This window comes from Salmo salar, chromosome ssa06 (genome assembly GCF_905237065.1).
Source record: "Salmo salar chromosome ssa06, Ssal_v3.1, whole genome shotgun sequence".
In the NCBI taxonomy this organism is placed as follows: Eukaryota; Metazoa; Chordata; class Actinopteri; order Salmoniformes; family Salmonidae; genus Salmo; species Salmo salar.
In genome coordinates, this window is record NC_059447.1 from 21,357,658 (window position 1) to 21,380,884 (window position 23,227).

At 41.6% G+C, this 23,227-nt stretch overlaps 2 protein-coding genes across 4 annotated transcripts; both read right to left on the bottom strand.

The window, feature by feature from the left end:
* Positions 1 to 1,914: 1,914 nt before the first annotated feature.
* LOC106606629 (glucose-induced degradation protein 4 homolog) lies at positions 1,915 to 11,535 on the bottom strand. 2 transcript variants are annotated; one of them, XM_014202969.2, is made up of 6 exons: positions 11,141 to 11,535; positions 10,479 to 10,538; positions 5,834 to 5,941; positions 5,561 to 5,662; positions 5,297 to 5,427; positions 1,915 to 4,932 (listed from the first exon to the last, which is right to left on the bottom strand). In XM_014202969.2, the coding sequence occupies exons 1-6, from the start codon at positions 11,369 to 11,371 to the stop codon at positions 4,869 to 4,871; spliced, it is 696 nt and encodes a 231-aa protein (XP_014058444.2). In that variant the 5' UTR covers positions 11,372 to 11,535; the 3' UTR covers positions 1,915 to 4,868. The 2 variants fall into 2 exon arrangements, with proteins under 2 accessions (XP_014058444.2, XP_045575914.1); XM_045719958.1 differs by lacking the exon at positions 5,834 to 5,941.
* Positions 11,536 to 12,055: 520 nt separating this feature from the next.
* drc3 (dynein regulatory complex subunit 3) lies at positions 12,056 to 23,170 on the bottom strand. 2 transcript variants are annotated; one of them, XM_014202879.2, is made up of 13 exons: positions 22,966 to 23,167; positions 22,274 to 22,479; positions 22,000 to 22,116; positions 21,652 to 21,818; positions 21,323 to 21,469; positions 20,582 to 20,701; positions 20,190 to 20,302; positions 19,778 to 19,952; positions 18,431 to 18,562; positions 15,695 to 15,765; positions 15,302 to 15,425; positions 12,557 to 12,688; positions 12,056 to 12,340 (listed from the first exon to the last, which is right to left on the bottom strand). In XM_014202879.2, exons 2-13 carry the CDS (start codon positions 22,431 to 22,433, stop codon positions 12,233 to 12,235), a joined length of 1,566 nt encoding a protein of 521 aa, XP_014058354.1. In that variant the 5' UTR covers positions 22,434 to 22,479; positions 22,966 to 23,167; the 3' UTR covers positions 12,056 to 12,232. The 2 variants fall into 2 exon arrangements, with proteins under 2 accessions (XP_014058354.1, XP_014058355.1); XM_014202880.2 differs by lacking the exon at positions 12,056 to 12,340 and adding an exon at positions 12,839 to 12,960 and having other exon boundaries at positions 12,597 to 12,688; positions 22,966 to 23,170.
* Between the last annotated feature and the right edge of the window lie 57 nt (positions 23,171 to 23,227).

Below are 23,227 nucleotides of genomic sequence, written 5' to 3' on the forward strand. Positions count from 1 at the left end.
ATTCATGTAGTTTCTTGAACGTTCAGCTCACTAATAATCACTAGACAGTTGAGGAGCATGGAAAATTAAAAAAATGATGTATATTTGTATTCGTATTTGTATTTATGGATCCACTCTTCCTGGGGTCCAGTAAATTAAAGGCAGTTATATACAATTGAGAAAAAATAAGAAACCTGCACACTACCCTTGTTAGTATCACTGCTCTTGTTTATATCACTGCTCTTGCTAGTATCACATTTTGACGGAAAGGAAATATAACCAATTTTCAGCGTGGCCCTACAGACCTCGTTTTAGACCAGGGCAAAATGAGTTCGACTCCCCTGGGGAATAGCGACTATGGGGATTGATTTGAAATAAAACACTTGTGCTGGACACTTCTGTGTTTAAGATGTATTCTAGGGTTCTTTTCATATACCTACTGTGTGTGGTGGTGATATGAGTGGGCTTTTCAGTACGAAATGATCAGGTACATATCTAATACTCATAAATCATCTGATATAGGACTGCAATTATTTTCTTCATAAACCCCACCCCAAATCTGTACCTCAAACAGACCATTTAAAAAAACTCCCGAGGAGGATGAACTGGCCAATCAGCGGTCTAGAGGAGGATGAGCTGGCCAATCTACTCGTATGAATATTTTGAATGACCGGTATATGCGCACACAATTCTGTTGTTGGGGTACGAGTACGACCACACCATTCCAATACAGAAAAGCTGCTTTTTGACGTACCTAATTACCCTTCTTTGCACAGAAAACTATTTCAATCATAAAATAGGTTTCCATCCAACCTTTTTATGCGAGTAAAGTACATAGAACATGTCACGACAGGCCTGATGGAAACAGCACCTTTTTCAGGTAACTTTCCAAATGTCAACAAAACAAAATATGGTAGATGGGGTGGGATCTTTTTGTCTGTAAAATTAATGTGAGAAATGGTGGTGGGAATGCCTTTTATGCGCAAATATTGATATAATAAACATCATATCGAAGTAAACCTGGAGTCACTTGATGATATTGTGTGGTCCTCCCACTATGACTCGGGAAAGCATGCAGTTTATTAGGATCCAGATGAAATAAGTTATGATGAGCTTCACAGGGTGGTGAAAGTGCACGGTGATGAGTTTGATGCTCCTTTCTAATAAATCGATGGTCTTATTCTGGAGACATGATGATCGATGCTTGGCTGCCGTTTGATAAATACAAATAATCTTGCGTTTATCCATAATAAACTCATGGCTATACCTGCAATCTATCTGCAAGCTGTTGGCTAGAGCGCATGTGCCAAGGCCAGAGTGGGCACATTTGCTATATAACAGTTTTTGTGAAAAAAACGTCAGCAGAGTTGAAAATGCGATGGAAAATCATTTAACCTGTCTTTTTTTTAACCCCTTATTTTTGTTGGCACAAAACTACCTTTTTACTTCCATTCATTTGAATAGGTTACCATCAGACCGTGACACTTGTGGGGGTTGTAGAGCAAAACGGAGAACACCATTGTGTTTGTGTGAGTCTCATATTAGTTTGACATAGGCAGATGCAGTAGGTTGACAATTAGATAGTTTTTTTTATGTTACATAGACTCAAGGATTAAAGATTGTATTCTTTATTCGGTACATGGGAATGTAACCGCAAACGTTATTTTTTATGTGCACTACCTCATCACGCACAGCCTTTCATTGTTTTATGCATATTTTAGAATATTAACATGAAAATCTGTCCCCAATTGGATGGAAACCTAGCTATTGAAAGTAATTGTCATATTTCATAGAAATCTGGAAACACTGGACAGTTACTTAAGACTATAGTCCTCAACTATCACTCAGAAGTATTAGAAACAAACACCCAATTCATCACTAAATAATTGTAAACTATAATATAAACATAATGACAGAAACACCCACAGAAGAAAATACTGTTTCTTGGGAATAGTTTTATTGCAATGTTGATGGAACCTCATTCTTTCAATTTCCTCCATCCATAAACTTTCTCATAAAATATCTCTATGTAGAAGTGCCATGATTTCAAAGACAGTCAGTCACCAGTAAAAACAGCCACCATAGTGAACAACACACCAACTCTTCCTCCTGTATCATACAATCCAATACATTTATTGACTTAAACAACTGACACTTGTAACTTATCAAAGCTTAATTTGCATTTTTAACTAGCTTTTTTGTCCATTCTTGTAGCTTGATCATTAACAAAGGAAATAATGTATGTCACACTCTTTGTTACCTGGAGAATGGAGCTGGCGCATGGACACGGAAACACAAGTCAGTTCATAGTGCAGTCCAGACAGACAGCAAACCAAGTCAGTTCATAGTGCAGTCCAGACAGACAGCAAACCAAGTCAGTTCATAGTGCAGTCCAGACAGACAGCAAACCAAGTCAGTTCATAGTGCAGTCCAGAAAGCAACTCCTAACACATTTTGAAATCAGATGTAATTTGTGAAAAGAAACAACTTCCACAGAGCAATGTCTTGAAAGTATACTTATTCTCAAATGTCTTTGAGGACATTGTTAAATAGCATATTCCTATAAAATCGTATTCATTTGCCATTCTTTATATTCAAACCAACTTTTTAGTGTAGTAATGTTTTTTATGCTGGCTCGACCAACATTAAACTGACCAATGAGGTAGGCTAAGTAGTTTCACTTCCTGGTTGACACCTGTCATGTGATGTCACCTAATTCAGGGTCATATTCATTAGGGCACACCATAGTGAAACGTTACAAAACATTAACAGAAATTGAAAACAAGTCCAGGTAGTCCCTTCACGTTTCAGTATTTTCTCCCATTTGGTGTCTAATGAACACGACCCAGGAGACTCACTGGCGTTCAAAAGGTCTTTTGAGGGCTGATGTGGTGGCATTTCTCTCCAAATGAAATCCCACAAACATGCTTTAACAATTCACAGTCATGACTCAACTCCAACGTTGTTATAAAACAGTGCTCTGTACAAACATATTACAGTTAAGGCATAAGGTTTTTCAAAAGCTTTGACGAGAGATGTTCTAGTCGGTGTATTTTATACTCTCCCAGAAAACACATCTCTTCACATGTCATCAAGGTTTTGTAACAACGCCACTATTTCTCATTCTGTGAATGGAAAAGACGTCAAAATGATACAGGAGAGAGACACACCGGTTGTGCGTTGGTATAATTAGGGGCAAAGTGAAGAATGCAGAGGAGACAGCTCAGTTAGCTGCCTGCCACATTCAATACATCAGAAACGTAGAAATAAAATGAACAGAATGGGTCGACCTCGTTAAAATCGTTAACACATATACAGTATTGCTGACAGTCGAGTCAGGTCCTAACGCAGCATACTGCACAGTACCAACACAAAATCCATATCTAGTTTGGTCATCAACGTCTTACGAAATACTTACATGTGCCCATTCTAATCATTGTATTTCTATGCCTTATCTTTTCCTCCTCCAGCTAAAACTCTATACTAGCTCACTCTCTCATCTGTCCCATGGCATTTAGTCCACTGCACACACTTTGATTTGTAGCGCTCTAGCATTAGCATTCTTCCAGCATCACCACAGACTACTCATTGGCTGCATTTAGACAGGCAGACAAATTCTGATATTTTTCACTAATTTGTCTTTTGACCAGATTAGCTCTGAAAAAGATCTGATTGGTCCAAAGAGCAATTAGTAAAAAACAGATCAGAATTGGGCTGCCTGTCTAAATGCAGCCCAAGTCCAATCTGCACTACACACTCTCTTCCACCAGTACTTCAGAGCCACCACACATAACTCAAGACACCAGAGCATTACACTCAAATAGCTGTGTCATATCAGATTAAAAGCCTGGTGAATAAAACAACTCTTTATTATTTTTATATATATGTAAATGAACAATATTCATTTACAATAAATACTCTGGTGGCTGTGTGATCACTCACGTACGTCATCATAATACCTTTTAAAAGTCCTTTCTGAAAATAAAATGGAAAGTAGGTAAGCGCCGGATAAGACATTTTTTGTAAATTGCATAGAAAAATGAGAAGCGTAAACCACTTTATCAGTTCACTTGGTTGAGGCAGGGAACGGTAGGAGGCTTTTCAAAAAGCAGCAGTAACAGCAGCCTGGAAATCTGTCCACCAATATGAACTAGGGCATGGGGACTCCCTCTATAGGTCAGACGATGTCGACTTCATCTCAGAGAGAGGACAGATTTAAAGTTGCTATCGGTGTGGTATTATGTGTTTCAATAGCCCACAACACACATCTGATTATGCCCTGCCTTCAAATATCAACCTTCACCAAGACATCATCTGACTAAGCCGTCAGATCTTGCATCATGGCAGATCATTGACCATCAATCTTCTGTTGAGCACACCCTTGATGATGTCACACCTCAAGACCTTATGGAGATCCATCTTTTCAGGATTGCTTGCTCACTCTGTAGCTCGGTCAATCGAAATCAGGCCTCAATTCACTGAGACAAATTAAAATGCAATATCAAACTTTGTACTTAAATCTTAGACTGCTGCACCCCCCACCCATTTTCAGAGGGGCTGGAGAGGATTCCCAACTGAAAAGTGGAAAGCGATGAAAAGTAGCTTCAAAAACAGGAAGCTGAATGGAGAAAGAGTGGGGAAGAGAAAACAACCAAAGAAAAAGTGCTGTTGATCCCAGCTGATGCAAAGTAGAGAAAGGCAGGCTGGGAAAAACTGTCGGTCGGTGGCCTTGTTCTTTGTCTATCCCTCCCTCCTTCCATCGTTCTCTCCCTTTCGGCAGAGAATACTGGTAGGTAAATCCTTGGCATGATTGGTCAGTTCATCTCCCCCTCCATGAGCGAGTCTCTAGGGCAGTGCCAATCAAAGTCCCCTCTGCCAGCGGGCGGGTATCACCGGAACTGGTAGATGGGCATACTGTGTTCCCGGACATGGGTGAGGTTTAACGACTGGTACCTGAAAGAGAACAAGGGGACCAAGAATGAGCAGCTAGCCAGTAGCCAAGCAGCTAGCCACATCCCTATATGTTCACATCAGATCATCATGCAAAACAACAACTGGTACAGAACCTAACTATCTATCTACTAAAGATGTATTAACATGACCTAGTATGCTTAGTACTAGCAACTATCAAAATATGTACTCAATCTGAATATCCCAAAGAGCCAAACTGTACAGTGCATCTATCAGATTTGAACAAACCATCTAAAATATTGACACTCCACAGTGTGTCTGCATCCCAAATAGCACCCTATTCCCTATACAGTGCACTACTTTGACCAGGGCCAATAGGGTACCATTAGGGACTCAAACAATGTACCATTCAGAGCTTCTGTGGTAGTAGTAGCCCTCGATGGTGGCTGTGGACTTCTGGAAGCAGATATAGTAGAAACCAGCGAAGGACGCCCCGCTGATGTCTTTAATGGTGTGGTCCGGGACCAGGAACTGCTCCTGTAAGGGAGAGAACAAACAAACAGTCACTAGATGGCCATGTTAGAAAGGACAAAAGAGACAGGAAGGGTTCAAGTACATACAGGGAGAGAGAAAGAGATATCAATGGAACGTCAGGTGATATTGGACTCACCTTCCACCTCATAAAGACAAAGTCACTGTTCTTCAGCTCTTCGTAATCAAAGTCGTCCAAGTTGAAGCTCTTTGCATACTGACAAAAAGCCTGAAACTTACCCTGGAAAGAAACAAAACAAGTGTTGTTTTAGTTGTACTTTTTCCTCAACGACAATTAAACTGAAGTACTACGCTGCATCCAAGAAGCGTTTGTTAAAAAGAAGAAAACACCAGACAAATGACTGCGCTTTAATGGGAATATGAAATGAAAGACAGAGCTTCAAATAAATACCCAGTGCTTGCGGTCCACATCTTCGTCTGCGTCCCACTTCCTGGTTAAAAAGGGCCTCTTTCTACTGATGATCTCTCCTGCAAAGAATGTTGTGAGAGTGGGATACTCCTGCAAGGATCAGAAACAGAACGTGGTGAGAGTGGGATACTCCTGCAAGGATCAGAAACAGAACGTGGTGAGAGTGGGATACTCCTGCAAGGATCAGAAACAGAACGTGGTGAGAGTGGGATACTCCTGCAAGGATCAGAAACAGAACGTGGTGAGAGTGGGATACTCCTGCAAGGATCAGAAACAGAACGTGGTGAGAGTGGGATACTCCTGCAAGGATCAGAAACAGAACGTGGTGAGAGTGGGATACTCCTGCAAGGATCAGAAACAGAACGTGGTGAGAGTGGGATACTCCTGCAAGGATCAGAAACAGAACGTGGTGAGAGTGGGATACTCCTGCAAGGATCAGAAACAGAACGTGGTGAGAGTGGGATACTCCTGCAAGGATCAGAAACAGAACGTGGTGAGAGTGGGATACTCCTGCAAGGATCAGAAACAGAACGTGGTGAGAGTGGGATACTCCTGCAAGGATCAGAAACAGAACGTGGTGAGAGTGGGATACTCCTGCAAGGATCAGAAACAGAACGTGGTGAGAGTGGGATACTCCTGCAAGGATCAGAAACAGAACGTGGTGAGAGTGGGATACTCCTGCAAGGATCAGAAACAGAACGTGGTGAGAGTGGGATACTCCTGCAAGGATCAGAAACAGAACGTGGTGAGAGTGGGATACTCCTGCAAGGATCAGAAACAGAACGTGGTGAGAGTGGGATACTCCTGCAAGGATCAGAAACAGAACGTGGTGAGAGTGGGATACTCCTGCAAGGATCAGAAACACAGTGAACACCGTAGCTAATCTTTTTGTTTATTGGACAAGTTCAGGTAAGACCCTTGCCGTTTGCTTTGGTTCCTAAAGAATTAGAGACTACGACCATGTTTCCTTCTCCGTAAGGACTTTCACTAACAAAAGAGTGTTTTAGTTATACACAGCACACTCACTTTATTTTTTTTAATAACTTGGCAAATCAGTAAAGAACAAATTGTTATTTACAATGACAGCCTACCCCGGCCGAACCCTAACGACGCTGGGGCAATTGTGTGCCGCCATATGGGACTCCCAATCACAGCCGGTTGTGAAACAGCCTTTCTTACAGTCACACACATAAGTTGTCCAACAAAGTAGGTAAATATTACCAATTATTTTTGGAATATAGACCTGAATACATGGATCTAGCTGTGCTCCCACTTACTATTACTATAATCTGACTTGGCTCTACAGTCATGGTTACCAAAGTTCCTTTAGGAAGGGTTTCTGGCTGGAACACATGCTGGTGCAGTGACAAATTAAGTGTCACACACAGGAATGCCATCAATAACAAAACTGCAATGCCTTTTTAATGCAGGGTCATATTCATTAGGCAACAAACGGAAAAACAGAAAAACTAAAACTGGGAGGGACTACCTCAACGTGTTCTCTTTTTCCGTTTCAAAATAATTTGCTGCGGTGTGTCCGATTGAATACGACCTAACTCACGGTAACACTATGCCAAGGTGCCAGATCAGTGGTAAGTAGCACCTTGTTAAGTAAAAAGTGCACCATTTCCCTGAGCACGCCCTTTGAGTTACTCACAACTAATTCTCTAGGAAAAGGAGGTGATCAGTGCCAGACAAGGGATCTGTGTAATTTACAAGGAGAGAGTGGGAAGAGCCCTGATATTTAGTGTTGCCAGTGAGAGAAAGTGCACAGCAATCACATTTTGTACCACACACCCTCTGAATTGTATACCTTGCTGTAAACAGACAATGCAGGCAGAGAGCTGCAGCACACAGACTAGAGGTCGACCGATTAATCGGAATGGCCGATTAATTAGGGCCGATTTCAAGTTTTCATAAATCGGTAATCGGCATTTTTGGACACCGATCATGGCCGATTACACTGCACTCCACGAGGAGACTGCGTGGCAGGCTGAATACCTGTTATGCGAGTGCAGCAAAGAGCAAAGGTAAGGTGCTAGCTAGCATTAAACATATCTTATAAAAAAACTAACATAATCATTAGTTAACTACACATGGTTGATGATATTACTAGTTTATCTAGCTTGTCCTGCGTTGCATATAATCGATGCGGTGCCTGTTAATTTATCATTGAATCATAGCCTACTTTACCAAACGGTTATTTAACAAGCGCATTCGCACTGTCGTTGCACCAATGTGTACCTAACCATAAACATCAACGCCTTTCTTAAAAATCAATACACGAGTATATATTTTTAAACCTGCATATTTAGTTAATATTGCCTGCTAACATGAATTCCTTTTAACTAAGGAAATTGTGTCACTTCTCTTGCGTTCTGTGCAACAGAGGCAGGCTACATGCAGCAGTTTGGGTTGCCTGGCTCGTTGCGAACTGTGTGAAGAGAAACTTCACCAAACGGGGGATGACTTAACAAAAGCGCATTTGCGAAAAAAAGCACAATCGTTGAACGAATGTACCTAACCATTAACGTCAATGCCTTTCTTAAAATCAATACACATAAGTATATATTTTTTTAAACCTGCATATTTAGTTAAAAGAAATCCATGTTAGCAGGCAATATTAAACTAGGGAAATTGTGTCATTTCTCTTGCGTTCATTGCACGCAGAGTAGGGTATATGCAACAGTTTGGGCCGCCTGGCTCGTTACGAACTAATTTGCCAGAATTTTACGTCATTATGACATAACATTGAAGGTTGTGCAATGTAACAGGAATATTTAGACTTATGGATGCCACCCGTTAGATAAAATACAGAACGGTTCCGTATTTCACTGAAAGAATAAACGTTTTGTTTTCTAAATGATAGTTTCCGGATTTGACCATATTTATTATTATATAATTAACTGTGTTTGTTTTACTCCATGTGTAACTCTGTGTTGTATGTGTCGAACTGCTTTGCTTTATCTTGGCCAGGTCGCAGTTGTAAATGAGAACTTGTTCTCAACTTGCCTACCTGGTTAAATAAATAAATATACATTTTTAAAAAATGACCTAAGGCTCATATTTCTGTGTGTTATTATGTTATAATTAAGTCTATGATTTGATATTTGATAGAGCAGTCTGACTGAGCGGTGGTAGGCAGCAGCAGGCTCGTAAGCATTCATTCAAATAGCACTTTGTGCGTTTGCCAGCAGCTCTTCGCTGTGCTTCAAGCATTGAGCAGTTTATGACTTCAAGCCTATCAACTCCCGAGATTAGGCTGGTGTAACCGATGTCAAATGGCTAGCTAGTTAGCGGGGTGCGCGCTAATAGCGTTTCAATCGGTGACGTAACTCGCTCTGAGACCTTGAAGTAGTTGTTCCCCTTGCTCTGCAAAGGCCGCGGCTTTTGTGGTGCGATGGGTAACGATGCTTCGAGGGTGGCTGTTGTCGATGTGTTCCTGGTTCGAGCCCAGGTAGGGGCAAGAGAGGGACGGAAGCTATACTGTTACACTGGCAATACTAAAGTGCCTATAAGAACGTCCAATAGTCAAAGGTATATGAAATACGAATGGTATAGAGAGAAATAGTCCTATAATTCCTATAACTACAACCTAAAACTTCTTACCTGGGAATATTTATTTAATTTTATCTTTATTTAACTAGGCAAGTCAGTTAAGAACAAATTCTTATTTTCAATGACGGCCTAGGAACAGTGGGTTAACTGCCTTGTTCAGGGGCAGAACCACAGATTTTTACCTTGTCAGCTCGGGGATTCGATCTTGCAACCTTTTAGTTACTAGTCCAACGCTCTAACCACTAGGCTACCCTGCCGCCCATGAAGACTCATGTTAAAAGGAACCACCAGCTTTCATATGTTCTCATGTTCTGAGCAAGGAACTTAAACGCACATATTGCACTTTTACTTTCTTCTCCAACACTTTGTTTTTGCATGATTTAAACCAAATTGAACATGTTTCATTATTTATTTGAGGCATTATATTAAGTTAAAATAAAAAAGTGTTCATTCAGTATTGTTGTAAATGTCATTATTACAAAATAAAAGTGTTCATTCAGTATTGTTGTAAATGTCATTATTACAAAATAAAAGTGTTCATTCAGTATTGTTGTAAATGTCGTTATTACAAAATAAAAGTGTTCATTCAGTATTGTTGTAAATGTCATTATTACAAAAAAAAGTATCGGCTTTTTTTGGTCCTCCAATAAATCGGTATCGGCTTGAAAAATCATAATTGGTCGACCTTTAACACAGACCTGTTCTATGACTGTCTACCATTTTAGAGGCAGTCAGTCAACACATCCATGTAAGACTAAACATCCAAATACAGTATACAGTGCTCAGACAAAACACTTTTGCAACGTAACAGATAGGCCTTCATACCGGTGTTGCAAATTGGTCAATAGATGGCTCTGGCTTGTTGTTTAGCATGTTGTCATAATGCATGCCAGTTTCACATTGGTTGGTTGTACCAGTATACATTTCAATTGGGGCTGGTGAGCTGCATTGCACTTGGCTTACAATGACCCCTGCCCTGATAAGTTCCCAAAAAGGGCTTAAAGACCCATGAAAACATCATCACTCATTGCATGTACACTGTATCTGACCCAGTTCTGCTCCACTTTACCTCGGTTAGGCCTTTGATCTTCAGGTAACCACACAGATAAGAGTCCTCCATGGTCACATGCTGCAGGAGACAAACAATCGCACTATGAGTGGTATTCAAGTGCAGTGGTCACAATGTCAGTGTGTGTGTGTGTATGTGTACAACAACCCATCAGGTGCCTTCACAGAATGACAACCAAGCTACTAACGAGTTGAGTTCAGATATTTTCAGCGGTTCTGTCAATCTGGGCAAACACCAATGAAAATGCTGAATGCTAGCCACCTATGTCATTTAGCAGCTAGGCCATATGTTAACATAAAATCATGCATGTGAATGCCAGTATTCATGTATCCAAATGTTTGCCCAAACAAAATGTTCATCTCACTGCCAGAGTTAGCTGGCTGTTCTCTCTCGACAACCCTAGGGGGCCCAAGAGGGCTTACTAACATTTACAGTCGATTTGAATGGGCCATCTAGCTGCTAACTAAAGATTGCTTGCTGTCAAGCTTGTTAAACTAGTTTGTTTGCTAACTAGCTAGTTCAGCTGGCTAGTTTGCTAAATCGGTTGCATGTCAGTGGTTGGCAGTCAGTAACGTTAGCAGCAGTGACAAGACAACCTTACATGGTCAGCTAGTAAACATGCTATCCATCATACCAAGCTTCTTAAAAGCAAGAGAATTTACCTGCAAAACGACCTCAACGTCATACGAGTTTCCTTTGCTCTTCTGATGCCCTCGAAACTGTGAACCGCTGTACAGCAGCGAAGTAGCTACCCCGGGCTGGTGCGTGTTGATCGGCGGGGGAGGGATAAGAGAGGCCGAGGATGTACGGGCCGCAGCAGTGCTGCTGCAGCTCTCAGCTCGAACAGGCATGATGAGCGCTAATGCGTGCGTATCCCCGACTGCAACAGTCATGAACCACAGACTGAGGAAGCTCTTAATATGGAGAGGGGCTACTGACCAGCAGTATCTAGAAGCCTGCCAATTTACTATACTATACTCCTCCCCGGCCCAAGGATAGCTCACTCTGGACGTGTACTGGCTTTAAGAGAACTTCAACGTTTCTTTAGACAACTCAGAATCACCCTATTTGATTGGCTGGACATGTGCATTCCTTCTTTGAACGGAAACGTAATTGGATAGTCTTTGGAAATGCATTCTGGGACATGTAGTTGCACATTTGTACGTTACTTTCCACTAGAAAAATCCAAATGAATGATCAGCGTTCTTGCAGTTTTGTACTAAGGTTGAAAACGTATATATTTGGGCCCTACTTTCTATTCGTTCGGATATGTATTGTAGAATACAACGATTATAATCAAAACATAAGAACATGTTTAGTTTAATGGTTTTGGTTGGGTGTTGATGGTTATGCACGGGTAATGTATATCTCTCTCTCTCACCACACACACACACACACACACACACACACACACACACACACACACACACACACACACACACACACACACACACACACACACACACACACACACACACACAGAGTAGATGGCAGAGTTGTCCTAGAGAGTTGAAATATGAACCAGTTAGGAATAGACAAACATTTCTGCCTGTTTCTGGAAATGAACACAAGGGAAATAACTCTGAGGATTTATTAAAATAATGAACTTCATTTTGACACAATTCAATGTTCTTATAATCCAGGTTCATGGAAATAAGTAAGTTTGAAAATAAGGGCATTTGTTGTATGCCTGAGGCTTGTGAATCTGTGTTAGGATGGTTACTTCTGCTACATTTCCTTTCCCCTCTTCTTAATCAATGGTGCTCATGTTGCATCTCATCCAGATGATCCCTTACGTAGTCAATGTAGTTGTGAATCTCTGAGATGCGCTTGCGATTCCGCTTCACCTCTTCATCTTGTACCTGCATGGACAGGCGAATAAGAGACAAAACAACAACAAATGAAAACACCAAGGTTAGAATATTCTTCATGGTGGAAAACTGGAAACTGTCATACTGAGTGTTTGTGGCAATGCCTTGCCTTCCCCATAGAAATACAATGTATGTCATCCTATTTCAACGCATTCCCCATAGAAATACAATCTATGTCATCCTATTTCCATGCATTTCCCTGCCTACCGATTTCATCAGAGCACTCATCCAGCTGTTGCAGCGCATCATCAGCTCGTCCTCACGGTTGTCGATCTTCAGCAGGTGGGTGTCGTGGGAGGCGCTGACTGCATTGATCACTGTGTCCTTGTCTACAAACAGCTGCATGGGGGACAGACAGACACTGTGTAACACAAAGGAATGATGCAGGGTGAAATTACCCCAAGACACTGATCTTGGGTCAGTTTTTCATTCTCAACATAATGGGTAAGGTTAGGATTGAGGGAGGGAAAGCTGATCTGAAATCTGTACCTAGGGGAAACTTCACCATGGCACCAGTGGGATCAAGATACTGCTGAGTGCCACTGGGGAAAGTGTTGCTGAGGTGCTACAGATCTTAATTTGACCCTGCTTCTCACAACAAGAAAATAATCCTGCAGAAACAGGAAATATTAATTATTATGTGGATTATAATTAATATACATTTTTTGTAGGGGTTGACATATTTTTCGTTAGGGCAATTATAAACTTTAGAAGACTTTTTAAACCTTGAATAAACTACAATTTGCATTTCCTGCTGCGCTGGTAAATTCTCTGTGACAACAGACTGATTAAATTAAGATAGCAGATCTGTAGTTTCAATAGCAGTGACAGTGGAAATGTTGTCAGAGAGGAAAGGGTGGAAACGCAGTAAGAAAAGAATACAGTTGGACTGTGTGCAGTGTGTTTGAGTGCAATATGGATGAGCATGTACACATACAATATTAAATCAAATTTTAATTGTCACATGCTTCGTAAATGACAGTGAAATGCTTCCCAACAATGCAGAATACAATATGATGAGTGTGGAAGTGTGTGTGTGGCAAATGTGTGCTTGTGTGGAAGTGTTATGTGCAAGTGCATTCGGAAAGTATTCAGACCCCTTGACTTTATCCATATTTTGTTATATTACAGCCTTATTCTAAAATCTACACGCAATACCCCATAATGACAAAGCAAACATTCAGCAAATGTATTTTTTTTAAAACACAGAAATACCTATTTACATAAGTATTCAGACCCTTTAATATGAGACTCGAAACTGACCTCAGGTGCATCCTAGTTCCATTGATCATCCTTGAGATGTTTCTTCAACTTGATTGGAGACCACCTGTGGTAAATTCAATTGATTGGACTTGATTTGGAAAGGCACACACCTGTCTATATAAGGTCCCACAGTTGACAGTGCATGTCACAGCAAAAACCAAGCCATGAGGTCAAAGGAATTGTCCATAGAGCTCATAGACAGGATTCTGACAATGCACAGATCTGGGGTGTGTACCAAACATTTTTGGCAGCATTGAAGGTCCCCAAGAACAGAGCGGCCTCCATCATTTTTAAATGGAAGAAATTTGGAACCACCAAGACTCTTCCGAGAGCTGGCTGCCTGGCCAAACTGAGCAATCAGGGGAGAAGGGCCTTGGTCAGGGAGGTGACCAAGAACCCGATGGTCACTCTGGCAGAGCTCCAGAGTTCCTCTGTGGAGATGGGAGAACCTTCTAGAAGGACAACGATCTCTGCAGCACTCCATCAATCAGGCCTTTATGGTAGAGAGGCCAGACAGAAGCCACTCCTCAGTGAAAGGCACATGACAGCCCACTTGGAGTTTGCCAAAAGGCACCTAAAGGACTCTCAGACCATGAGAAACAAGAACTCTTTGACCTGAATGCCAAGCGTCACGTCTGGAGGAAACCTGGCACCATCCCTATGGTGAAATATGGTGGTGGCAGCATCATGCTGTGGGGATGTTTTTCAGCGGAGGAGACTGGTAGAAAAGTACAGAGATCCTTGATGAAAACCTGCTCCAGTGCGCTAAGGACCTCAGACTGGCTAGAAGGTTCACCTTCCAACAGGACAACGACTCTAAGCACACAGCCAAGACAACGCAGGAGTGGCTTTGGGACAAGTCTCTGAATGTCCTTGAGTGGCCCAGCCAGAGCCCAGACTTGAACCCGATCAAACATCTCTGGAAAGACCTGAAAATAGCTGTGTAGTGACGCTCCCCATCCAACCTGACAGAGCTTGAGAGGATCTGCAGAGAAGAATGGGAGAAACTCTCCAAATACATGTGTGCTAAGCTTGTAGGGTCAAACCCAAGAAGACTCGAGGCTGTAATCGCTGCCAAAGGTGCTTCAACAAAGTACTGAGTAAATGTTATATTTCCGTTTATTTTTATACATTTTCCAAAATGTATAAAAACCTGTTTTTGCTTTGTCATTATGGAGTATTGTGTGTAGATTGATGAGGGAAACAAATAATTGAATCCATTTTAGAATAAGGCTGTAATATAATTGTTTTGGGAAAAAGTCAAGCGGTCTGAATACTTTCTGAATGCACTGTATGTTTTGGAGTGTCAGTGTAAGTATGTGTGGGTAGAGTCCAGTGCACAGAGTCCAAAAAAGTTTGTGCAAAAAGGGTCAATGCAGATAGTCCAGGTAGCTATTTAGTTAACTATTTAGCAGTCTTATGGCTTGGGGGTAGGAGCCCTTTGATCCCAGACTTGGCACTGGTACAGTTTGCCGTGTGGTAGCAGAGAGAACAGTCTATGACTTGAGTTGCTGGAGTCTTTGACAATATTTGAAAATGTTTGTGGAGATAAGAGACAGGGTTGAGTGAGGAGTAGGGAAACACTATTTAGGTTGTGTCTCAAATAGCCACCTATTCCCTATATAGTACACTACTTTTGACCATGGCCTATAGGATGTGCTGTAGACACAGGGATTTTCTGACACTGACCATTCGGACATCATCAGGCATATCCTCCTCCAGCTCATTCTTGGCCACTCGCTCCAGGGTTGCCACAGCGATTTCCAGTAGCTTCTCGTGATGGTGGTTTTCTAAGTCTCGGCACTGGGCGAAAGTGGGTCTGTGTCAAGGAGACTTTGTCTGAGGCTGTACACTGTATATCAAGCGTGTCAGAGTAGGAGTGCTGATCTTGGATCAGGTCCTCCCTGTCCATGTCATCTTATTAATTGGAAAACTGATCCTAAATCAGCACTTTAACTCTTGAGACGCTTGGTACATACAGACCCTGATTTGAATAACTGCATCAGTGCACTGTAACACCATTATAATACACATGCAACTTGTAGTTATATTGAAATAAATACCTAAGGTAGCAAAGGATATATTCCTTGAACAACTTCAATGAATCCGGCAACCATGTCTGAAATGTTCCTCTCAAAATCTTTGATTATGTCCTATGGAAAAACAGAAGAATAGTTATTGACATATGAATAACGTATCTTAAATTCAAATGTGTGTTTTGATATCAAATGGAAAATAAAAATAAATAAATTAACCACTCCAAACATTCTTCTATAAATGAGAGTTTCCATATGAAATCTTGCACGTGTACTATAATATACATCAAATGTGCACACACACACGCGCACACACGCACGCACGCACACACACACACACACACACACACACACACACACACACACACACACACACACACACACACACACACACACACACACACACACACACACACACACTCGGGAATAATTGATTTTCTCAAGGTGTGGAAAATGCTGTACCCAAAGATAAGGCAGAGAAAGGTTTAATAGACAGACAGACAAACATATGCATATGGGGAGACAGACATGTTCCTCTGAGAGGTTTGTAGCAATATGCCAACCTCCTCAAGGGCAGGCAAGCATAAATACTCTTGCTTATCTGTTGGTTCTCCAAGTGTTCCGGGCCCCTGGTCACAACATAAATCAAGGTTGTCGAGACCACTTGGGTCAGAGTGAGGCGCATATTAGACGTCTCTATCATTTGAAACTCCTGATGGCTGAATTTATAGCCATTGGCACTTGGCCTCAGGGAGGTCACCTAGAGGTCACCTAGGATAACAGTTTCTGCGTTATGGGGCCTCCTAACTACAGGTCTTCACGGACCAAAAGAAGTTGGACCTGTTCTGATATGGACCTTGGGCTTGCCCACCCAGACCCAATATGAATACATTTTTTTTATATGGAGACCCATTTTTTAAGTGTCTTTATTAACCGGAGCTGATAAAGTGCGAGAGGAGGATGAGAAAGGTGGCGCTGTGAGGGAGTGACACAGGGAGCTGGGAGGGAGAGACGACAGACAGCAAACAACCAACAAGCCAAAACGCACTATAGTAAACAAATAGCTGCCATAGCTAGGTTATTTATCATCCAATATGATTACACAGTACCTGTTTTGACTGCATCAAACCTGGAGAAGCTAGCTAGTTAAGTTAGCTAACATTAGCTAGCTAGGGTAATTGAGGATGCAGTGCATGTACTTTCTCATTCTTTAAAAATAAAAATAAAACATATTTTTTTATATTTCATTGTTGGTTAGTAAGCATTTCACTACACCTGTTGTATTCGGTGCACGTGACAAATAAACTTTGATTTGATTAACAACAACTCCATTCATAATATTAAGTAGCAGTCTACCTGTTGGCTCTTGGTCATTGTAGCCTATCCTTCTCCTTTAACTTTTAATTCTGTCATTTTAATTCCATCTCCCAATGATTACATATCTCCTAACTTTTGCCACACACAGAGGCTATATGACTGTAGCCTATTGACGCTTTGATGACTAACGATTGGTCAACAACAACAACTACTGCAGCAGTCACGTTCGGCTCTGTACGAGTCCTTCCAGACAAGTCAGTTAAAATAACACAGACCCAAGGCCTCCCGAGTGGCACAGCTCTCTAAGGCACTGCATCGCAGTGCTTGAGGTGTCACTACAGACCCGGGTTTGATCCCAGGCTGAGTCACAGCCAGCCGTGACCGGGAGCATCGTCTGGGTTAGGGTAGGGTTTGACCGGCCTGGATTTCCTTGTCCAATCACGCTATAGCAACTCCTTGTGGCGGCCGGGCAACTTCGGTCGCCAGCTGGACAGTGTTTCCTCCGACACATTGGTGTGGCTGGCTTCCGGGTTAAGCGAGCAGTGTGTCAAGAAGCAGTGCGGCTTGACAGGGTCATGTTTTGGAGGACACTGTAACGGTCGTTGTATGGAGTAGACCAAGGCGCAGCGGGTTGAGTGCTCATATTTACTTTTATTGAACACTTACAAAAACAAAACAAGAAAACGAACGAACGAACGAACGAACGAACGAACGAACGAACGAACGAACGAACGAACGAACGAACGAACGAACAGTCTTGCAGGCTACACACAGCAATGCAAAAACAACTTCCCACAAAAGACAGGTGAAAACAGGGCTACCTAAGTATGACTCCCAATCAGCAACAACGATGTACAGCTGTTCCTGATTGAGAGCCATACCAGGCCAACAAAGAAATACACAACATAGAAAAACCATACAAATACAAAACATAGAACAATACCCAAAAACCCCGGAACACATAAAACAAACACCCCTCTTACATAAATACATATCCCAACAAACCCCGAACTACATAAAACAAACACGTCCTGCCACGTCCTGACCAAACTACAATAACAAATAACCCCTTTACTGGTCATGACGTGACAGATGCATGGCTCTCAACCTTTGTCTCTCCCGAGTCTGTAGGGGAGTTGCAGCAATGGGACAAGACTGTAAATACCAATTGGATATCACGTAATTGGGGAGTAAGAGGGGTCAAAGTAAATAATCTAATTAAAAAAAATTACAAAAAGGACACATACCCGAGACCCGTGACAATCATATGAGATCCGACCCAGACCCGTGACATTATTTAGAATTCTGTATCCACCCCTACTCGGGTCCCAGATCGGGTATCTGGTATGACTACAGGTGGATCCGTAAAAACCTCTACTCCTAACCTCTTGGAAATTATTCAGTTCAGATTTAAGGGCGACCAAGAATGTAGATCTTAACAACACACAGACAGACACACACACACCTCCAGCTGGTCGACTAGCTGCAGCTCCTGGGTCATGAGGCTGTCACAGAGCTGGTTAATCTCCTCGCTGCAGTGGTTCAGCTGGGCCTCCAGGAGACTTGTGTCTGTGGCCTGCTGCATCTCAGACATCACCTGTGTGTGTGGCCACGTGGAGATACACAACATTTATGTGTGATTTGCATGATTTTCTTTGTGATTTGTAAGATTTATGTACAGTGGATTTGAAACGATAAAAATAGCACCGTTTTTGTTAAACTGTTGCTATCATGTTTGTATTTCAGCAGTTTGTTATACCATTATCCAGAGCCATATATTTCAGTCATATTTTTGAATATTGTTCTTATTCTAGACATTCAGTTACAGAGCATTATTTAAATATTCTCATGTAATATTAATGAGGCGCTAACATAGCTGCCATAGAATTTGAAAGTTTCATGTAAATACATCACAATGCTCCTTCTAGACATTATATTCCCCATGTTATTTTAATGCAGCGCTACCATGGCTCACATAGAATGTTGTAGTGTCATGCAAATGCACATGATGCAGAAAACCTCAATTGCCAAACTCTCTAAAGAACATGGCTCTTACATTATCTATGTGTGGCCAATAAGATATTCAGTGCATACATTAAATACGTAATATTTGTTCCAAAATAATTCATATGAAATGTATTTTGACACTTATATCCCTCCATAGAGATGGGGCCGATAGGAGTCAGTTGAATTCTATGGGTTATATTCATATTTAGCCTCTGTTGAAGACCATTGTTCAGCCCAAGAACTACATGTACTTTTGTTCTGTTTTTTAGCATCTTTGAGATTATCTGTATAATGAAAAGCGCAAAATAAATGAAATCGATTATTATTATTATTATTATAATAAAGCATCTCAGAGTAGGAGTGCTAATTTGGGACTTTTTAAAGCTTTTAGATATTGATAAAGGTTACATGGGCAGGGAAGAGCTGTAATTAAAACAGTTTCCAGTTAGACTTGCCAATTGGTCAACTCATTAAGATTTGTAGATCTGTCAGTCTGCACTGAACTGATGCTCTCAAACGTGACCATTTCCCTGTCAGTGCAAGTGAAAGCCGGTTTTGACTAGATGGAATGCCGCTAATATCAGAAGTTACTCTTCGTAGCATGTTTGGAGAACTTACGCAGCAGGTTAGGAGAATCAATGTAGCAGGTTAGGAGAATTAGGTTAAGGTTAGGAAAAGCATTATTGTTAGCAAAAATGCAAAAATTCTCCCCGACGCTACTCGGATATGCACCTTTTGACGTCACTTTGACATTAGCGGCATCCCTTCTTGACATGACTGTAAAAGCTACAGTCCCATGACACACCTGTCTCCTGGCTTTCTCAAAGTCTGCAGCGATCTGTGCTGCTCTCTGCTGGTTGTCGTCCACGGCTTCTCTGGAACAGTCAAAGAAGGACTTGACCTCGTCTTCCCTCCGGCTGCGCTGTGCCAAGCCAATCTCAAACACCTGCACACACAGCGCCACCAGGTGGCTCTTGTATGTAGGAACAGAGTCAAGGAAGGAGCCTTCGATGCAATAGTAGAATAATCGACTTGTGTTTTTTTTCCAGTTTTTTTCTCTCCTTGAAATCCCTATCTTACAACAAGATATATCATTCTACTATTATTTCACCTGCATCTGCTTTTAGCCATCCATCAAATCAAGGGCCAGTTGTCGAAGGGAGAAGGCATGCTCCAAATAGACTGACACTGTGAGAACAGAGTATGGAGAAGGATATGTCTCTAGTAGTAGAGACACTCCGGGGAGGTAGGCCAGCTTGGCTGCCTCTGCATCATCTGCGTACATGCTGTCAAACAGATATGGGCCATTCAAGAGCTCCACAAAGGCATCCTGTAGGTAGGGAAGACACACACACACACACACACACACACACACACACACACACACACACACACACACACACACACACACACACACACACACACACACACACACACACACACACACACACACACACACACACACACACACACACACACACACACACACACACACACACACACACACACACAACAGTAGATGGCAGAGTTGCCCAATGATTTCAAGCTCAATGCACACATGGATGTAGAATGTATGCTTTGCTCTGAATGTAGGATTTTCCTAGGTTACCCTGTGCAACTGCAGCTCGTCCTCTTGCTCTTGCCTAGCGTCCATTGCCCTTCTCTCCTGGGCCTCATTGTGGCGCATCTCCTCAATGGCATACTGGTATTTTCCAAACGCCTGCTCTCGCTACATAAGGAAATACTTAATGTTCAATGCCCGCCCTTATGGTTGGTAGATTAAGAAAAAAGCAAGGTATTCATGTATTCATACAAACTAATGGTATTTCCAGTGCAGTGCTTGAAGAAAAATTTATAAACTAGACCTTTGGAACTGTTTTCTTTAAATCTGTGGTTACAATATGGATGGAATGTGTAAAGGTATGGCAGTTCAGCAGTTTTGCGATTCTGCTTTTAGTATGGTGCTTATACAGCTGTCTGATTCCCAGGGGAAACGTTTGTAATCCATGACTAACCGTTTTGAAATGCTCTCGTTTACATCAATGCTTTAATTCATCAGGACAGGAATGTCCCTGAGCCTAGGCATAAATCTCTTATTTTGTAAGACTTGTGTTTTGTAAGACTTATGGTATGTTGGTGTGGATACAAGCACATATATATACTGTACAACCTTGTCAGCCCATTGGTTCTCCTGTGCCTGTCGCTCTAGCGCCAGGGATGTGTTTCTAATAGGTACAGATCTAGGATCAGCTTCCCCTCCCCGATCCTAACCTTAATCATTAGTGGGGGGATTACAAGACTGACCCAATATCAGTGTCAAGGGGCAATTTCACCCTATTCCGTCACTCACTGTTTGTTCATCCAATAGCCTGAAGTCCAAGTAAACCAACTCTGGAAGGTAGGCAGCAACAAAGATCTTGTAGCGGTCCTCTTTGCAGATGGGGTTTCCAGCAAGGTTGAGAGTGCGCAGGTTCTTGAACTTTCTGAGGTAGATCACCTGGGAATCAGAGGATATGGTTGATTGCAATTCCTACAGTGTCCAGCAAACATGCAATACCAGCCCATACCAAGAAAATAACATATTTTGTCACAAATATTCTACAGTATACAATTTCAGAGTTTACATTCATAATTTGTAACATAAACAATAAATGTAGGTAGTGTATGAAAGTTACTCACATTTTCCAACTGAGCCAGGAAGTTGTTCCCAATAGAGAGAACGTGTAGGTTTAGGAGTGTGTCCATGTTCTCAATGACAGAGATTCTGTTGTTGTAGAGACTCAAGTCTTCCAGCTTCACCAGAGAATCCAACCCCTCGATCCCCTCAATGTTATTGAAGGACAGATCTAGAGGAGAAGAGGAGATAGAAAGAAAGATAATATTGATCATTAGGCCATAATAGCCTTGTATCAGTGAAAAACAATATAGTCATCTTGATCTAGCTATATACAGTTTAACACATACATGATCTGTCTAACATTTACTGTACGTGGAACATATTCAGGGTCTGTGAGAGACCTTTCTTACCTAGCCATTTCAGATTAGTGAGGCACCCCAGTCCTTCAATCTTCTCAATTATGTTATTGTCCAGTTGTAGCTTGGTCAGAGACGTGAACTGCCACAGGTGATCAATCTTCAGGATGTCTATGGACAAAAATGTTAAAAATATGGACAAAGTAAGGAATAAAAACTATTTCCACTGCAACTATTGCCCTTCTCTCTGTGGACAATGGACATGACATGTCTGCACCAAAAAGTATGCAAATGAATGAAGAACATCAACATCTGTCAAATGTCTTACTCTTGTAGTCTAGGCGCAATTGGCAGACTTCATCATACTGGATGCCCTCCTCCTTGGCAATCTGCCCAGCCTGGTCTTGAGGGCCTTGCTCCTCCACTGCCTTCTGCAGCAGCTCCTCATCCACCAAACTGGGCTCTGCGGTATCATATAGCCTGCTCATCCTGCTAATGTCTTTGTATCCCCTGACTCTCTACCCTGTACTGTTACTGTGGAGAGAAGGGCAGCTCAATATCAAATGCTGTATTCAATGCCACTGTCTGGCGGTGGTTGTAGGTTTAACAAATGTGTTTCTGATTGATAAACAGTGAGTCTCAGTGTCATCACAATCCTGCCAGGTACGTAGCTTTGTTGAGTTGAGTGGCTGTTTTGCAATAACAAATAAACACAAACTGTGTATAATGTATTTATGCTAGTTAACTCGCTAACGTTAGCTACGGTGGCTAGCTATAAATATTGTAAATAAACGTTTATATAGCTAGCTATAGTACAGTAACTTAACGTTAGCTAGCTAATAGTAGCTAGTACTTTGTCAGCAGCAACACAACACAACAAGCCAGAGCTGAGTAACCTAATTTCTGCTAAATTAAAAAGGTATCAGATTGCTCTCTCTCACAAGCTGCTGTTTTGAGAGACCACAAGAAAACCAAACAACAAAGTCATTTGAAAATAAATGTATGTTATCAGCCTCATACCTTTCAACCCCACGTCTGCTGCGCAAAGATGTATACTGTTGCCTAGCAACCAGGCAGCAGGACTAGGCTACATTGAACACGGAAAAGTTGATAGCTAAACCGTTTTAAACCGTTTCACAGAGGATACAGTTGCTATGTGCGATATGCACTATGCGAACCAATGTAAACATTACTATGAGATTTCTTTGTGAGTATGATGTACTTAAATTACAATTATTAGAATCAAGGGGATCATAAATGTTTATCTCTTCTAGTCAGGATC

Excerpts from the sequence above, each read along its gene's own strand:
- LOC106606629 (XM_014202969.2), bottom strand. The coding sequence starts at position 11,371 with ATGACTGTTGCAGTCGGGGATACGCACGCATTAGCGCTCATCATGCCT. Across the intron at positions 5,428-5,560 it reads TTGTCTTTATGAGGTGGAAG|GAGCAGTTCCTGGTCCCGGA; the intron begins GTGAGTCCAATA and ends TCTCCCTTACAG. Across the intron at positions 4,933-5,296 it reads TACCACAGAAGCTCTGAATG|GTACCAGTCGTTAAACCTCA; the intron begins GTACATTGTTTG and ends GTTCTCTTTCAG.
- drc3 (XM_014202879.2), bottom strand. The coding sequence starts at position 22,433 with ATGAGCAGGCTATATGATACCGCAGAGCCCAGTTTGGTGGATGAGGAG. Across the intron at positions 21,819-21,999 it reads CACTAATCTGAAATGGCTAG|ATCTGTCCTTCAATAACATT; the intron begins GTAAGAAAGGTC and ends CTTCTCCTCTAG. Across the intron at positions 20,702-21,322 it reads GGCTATTGGATGAACAAACA|CGAGAGCAGGCGTTTGGAAA; the intron begins GTGAGTGACGGA and ends TTCCTTATGTAG.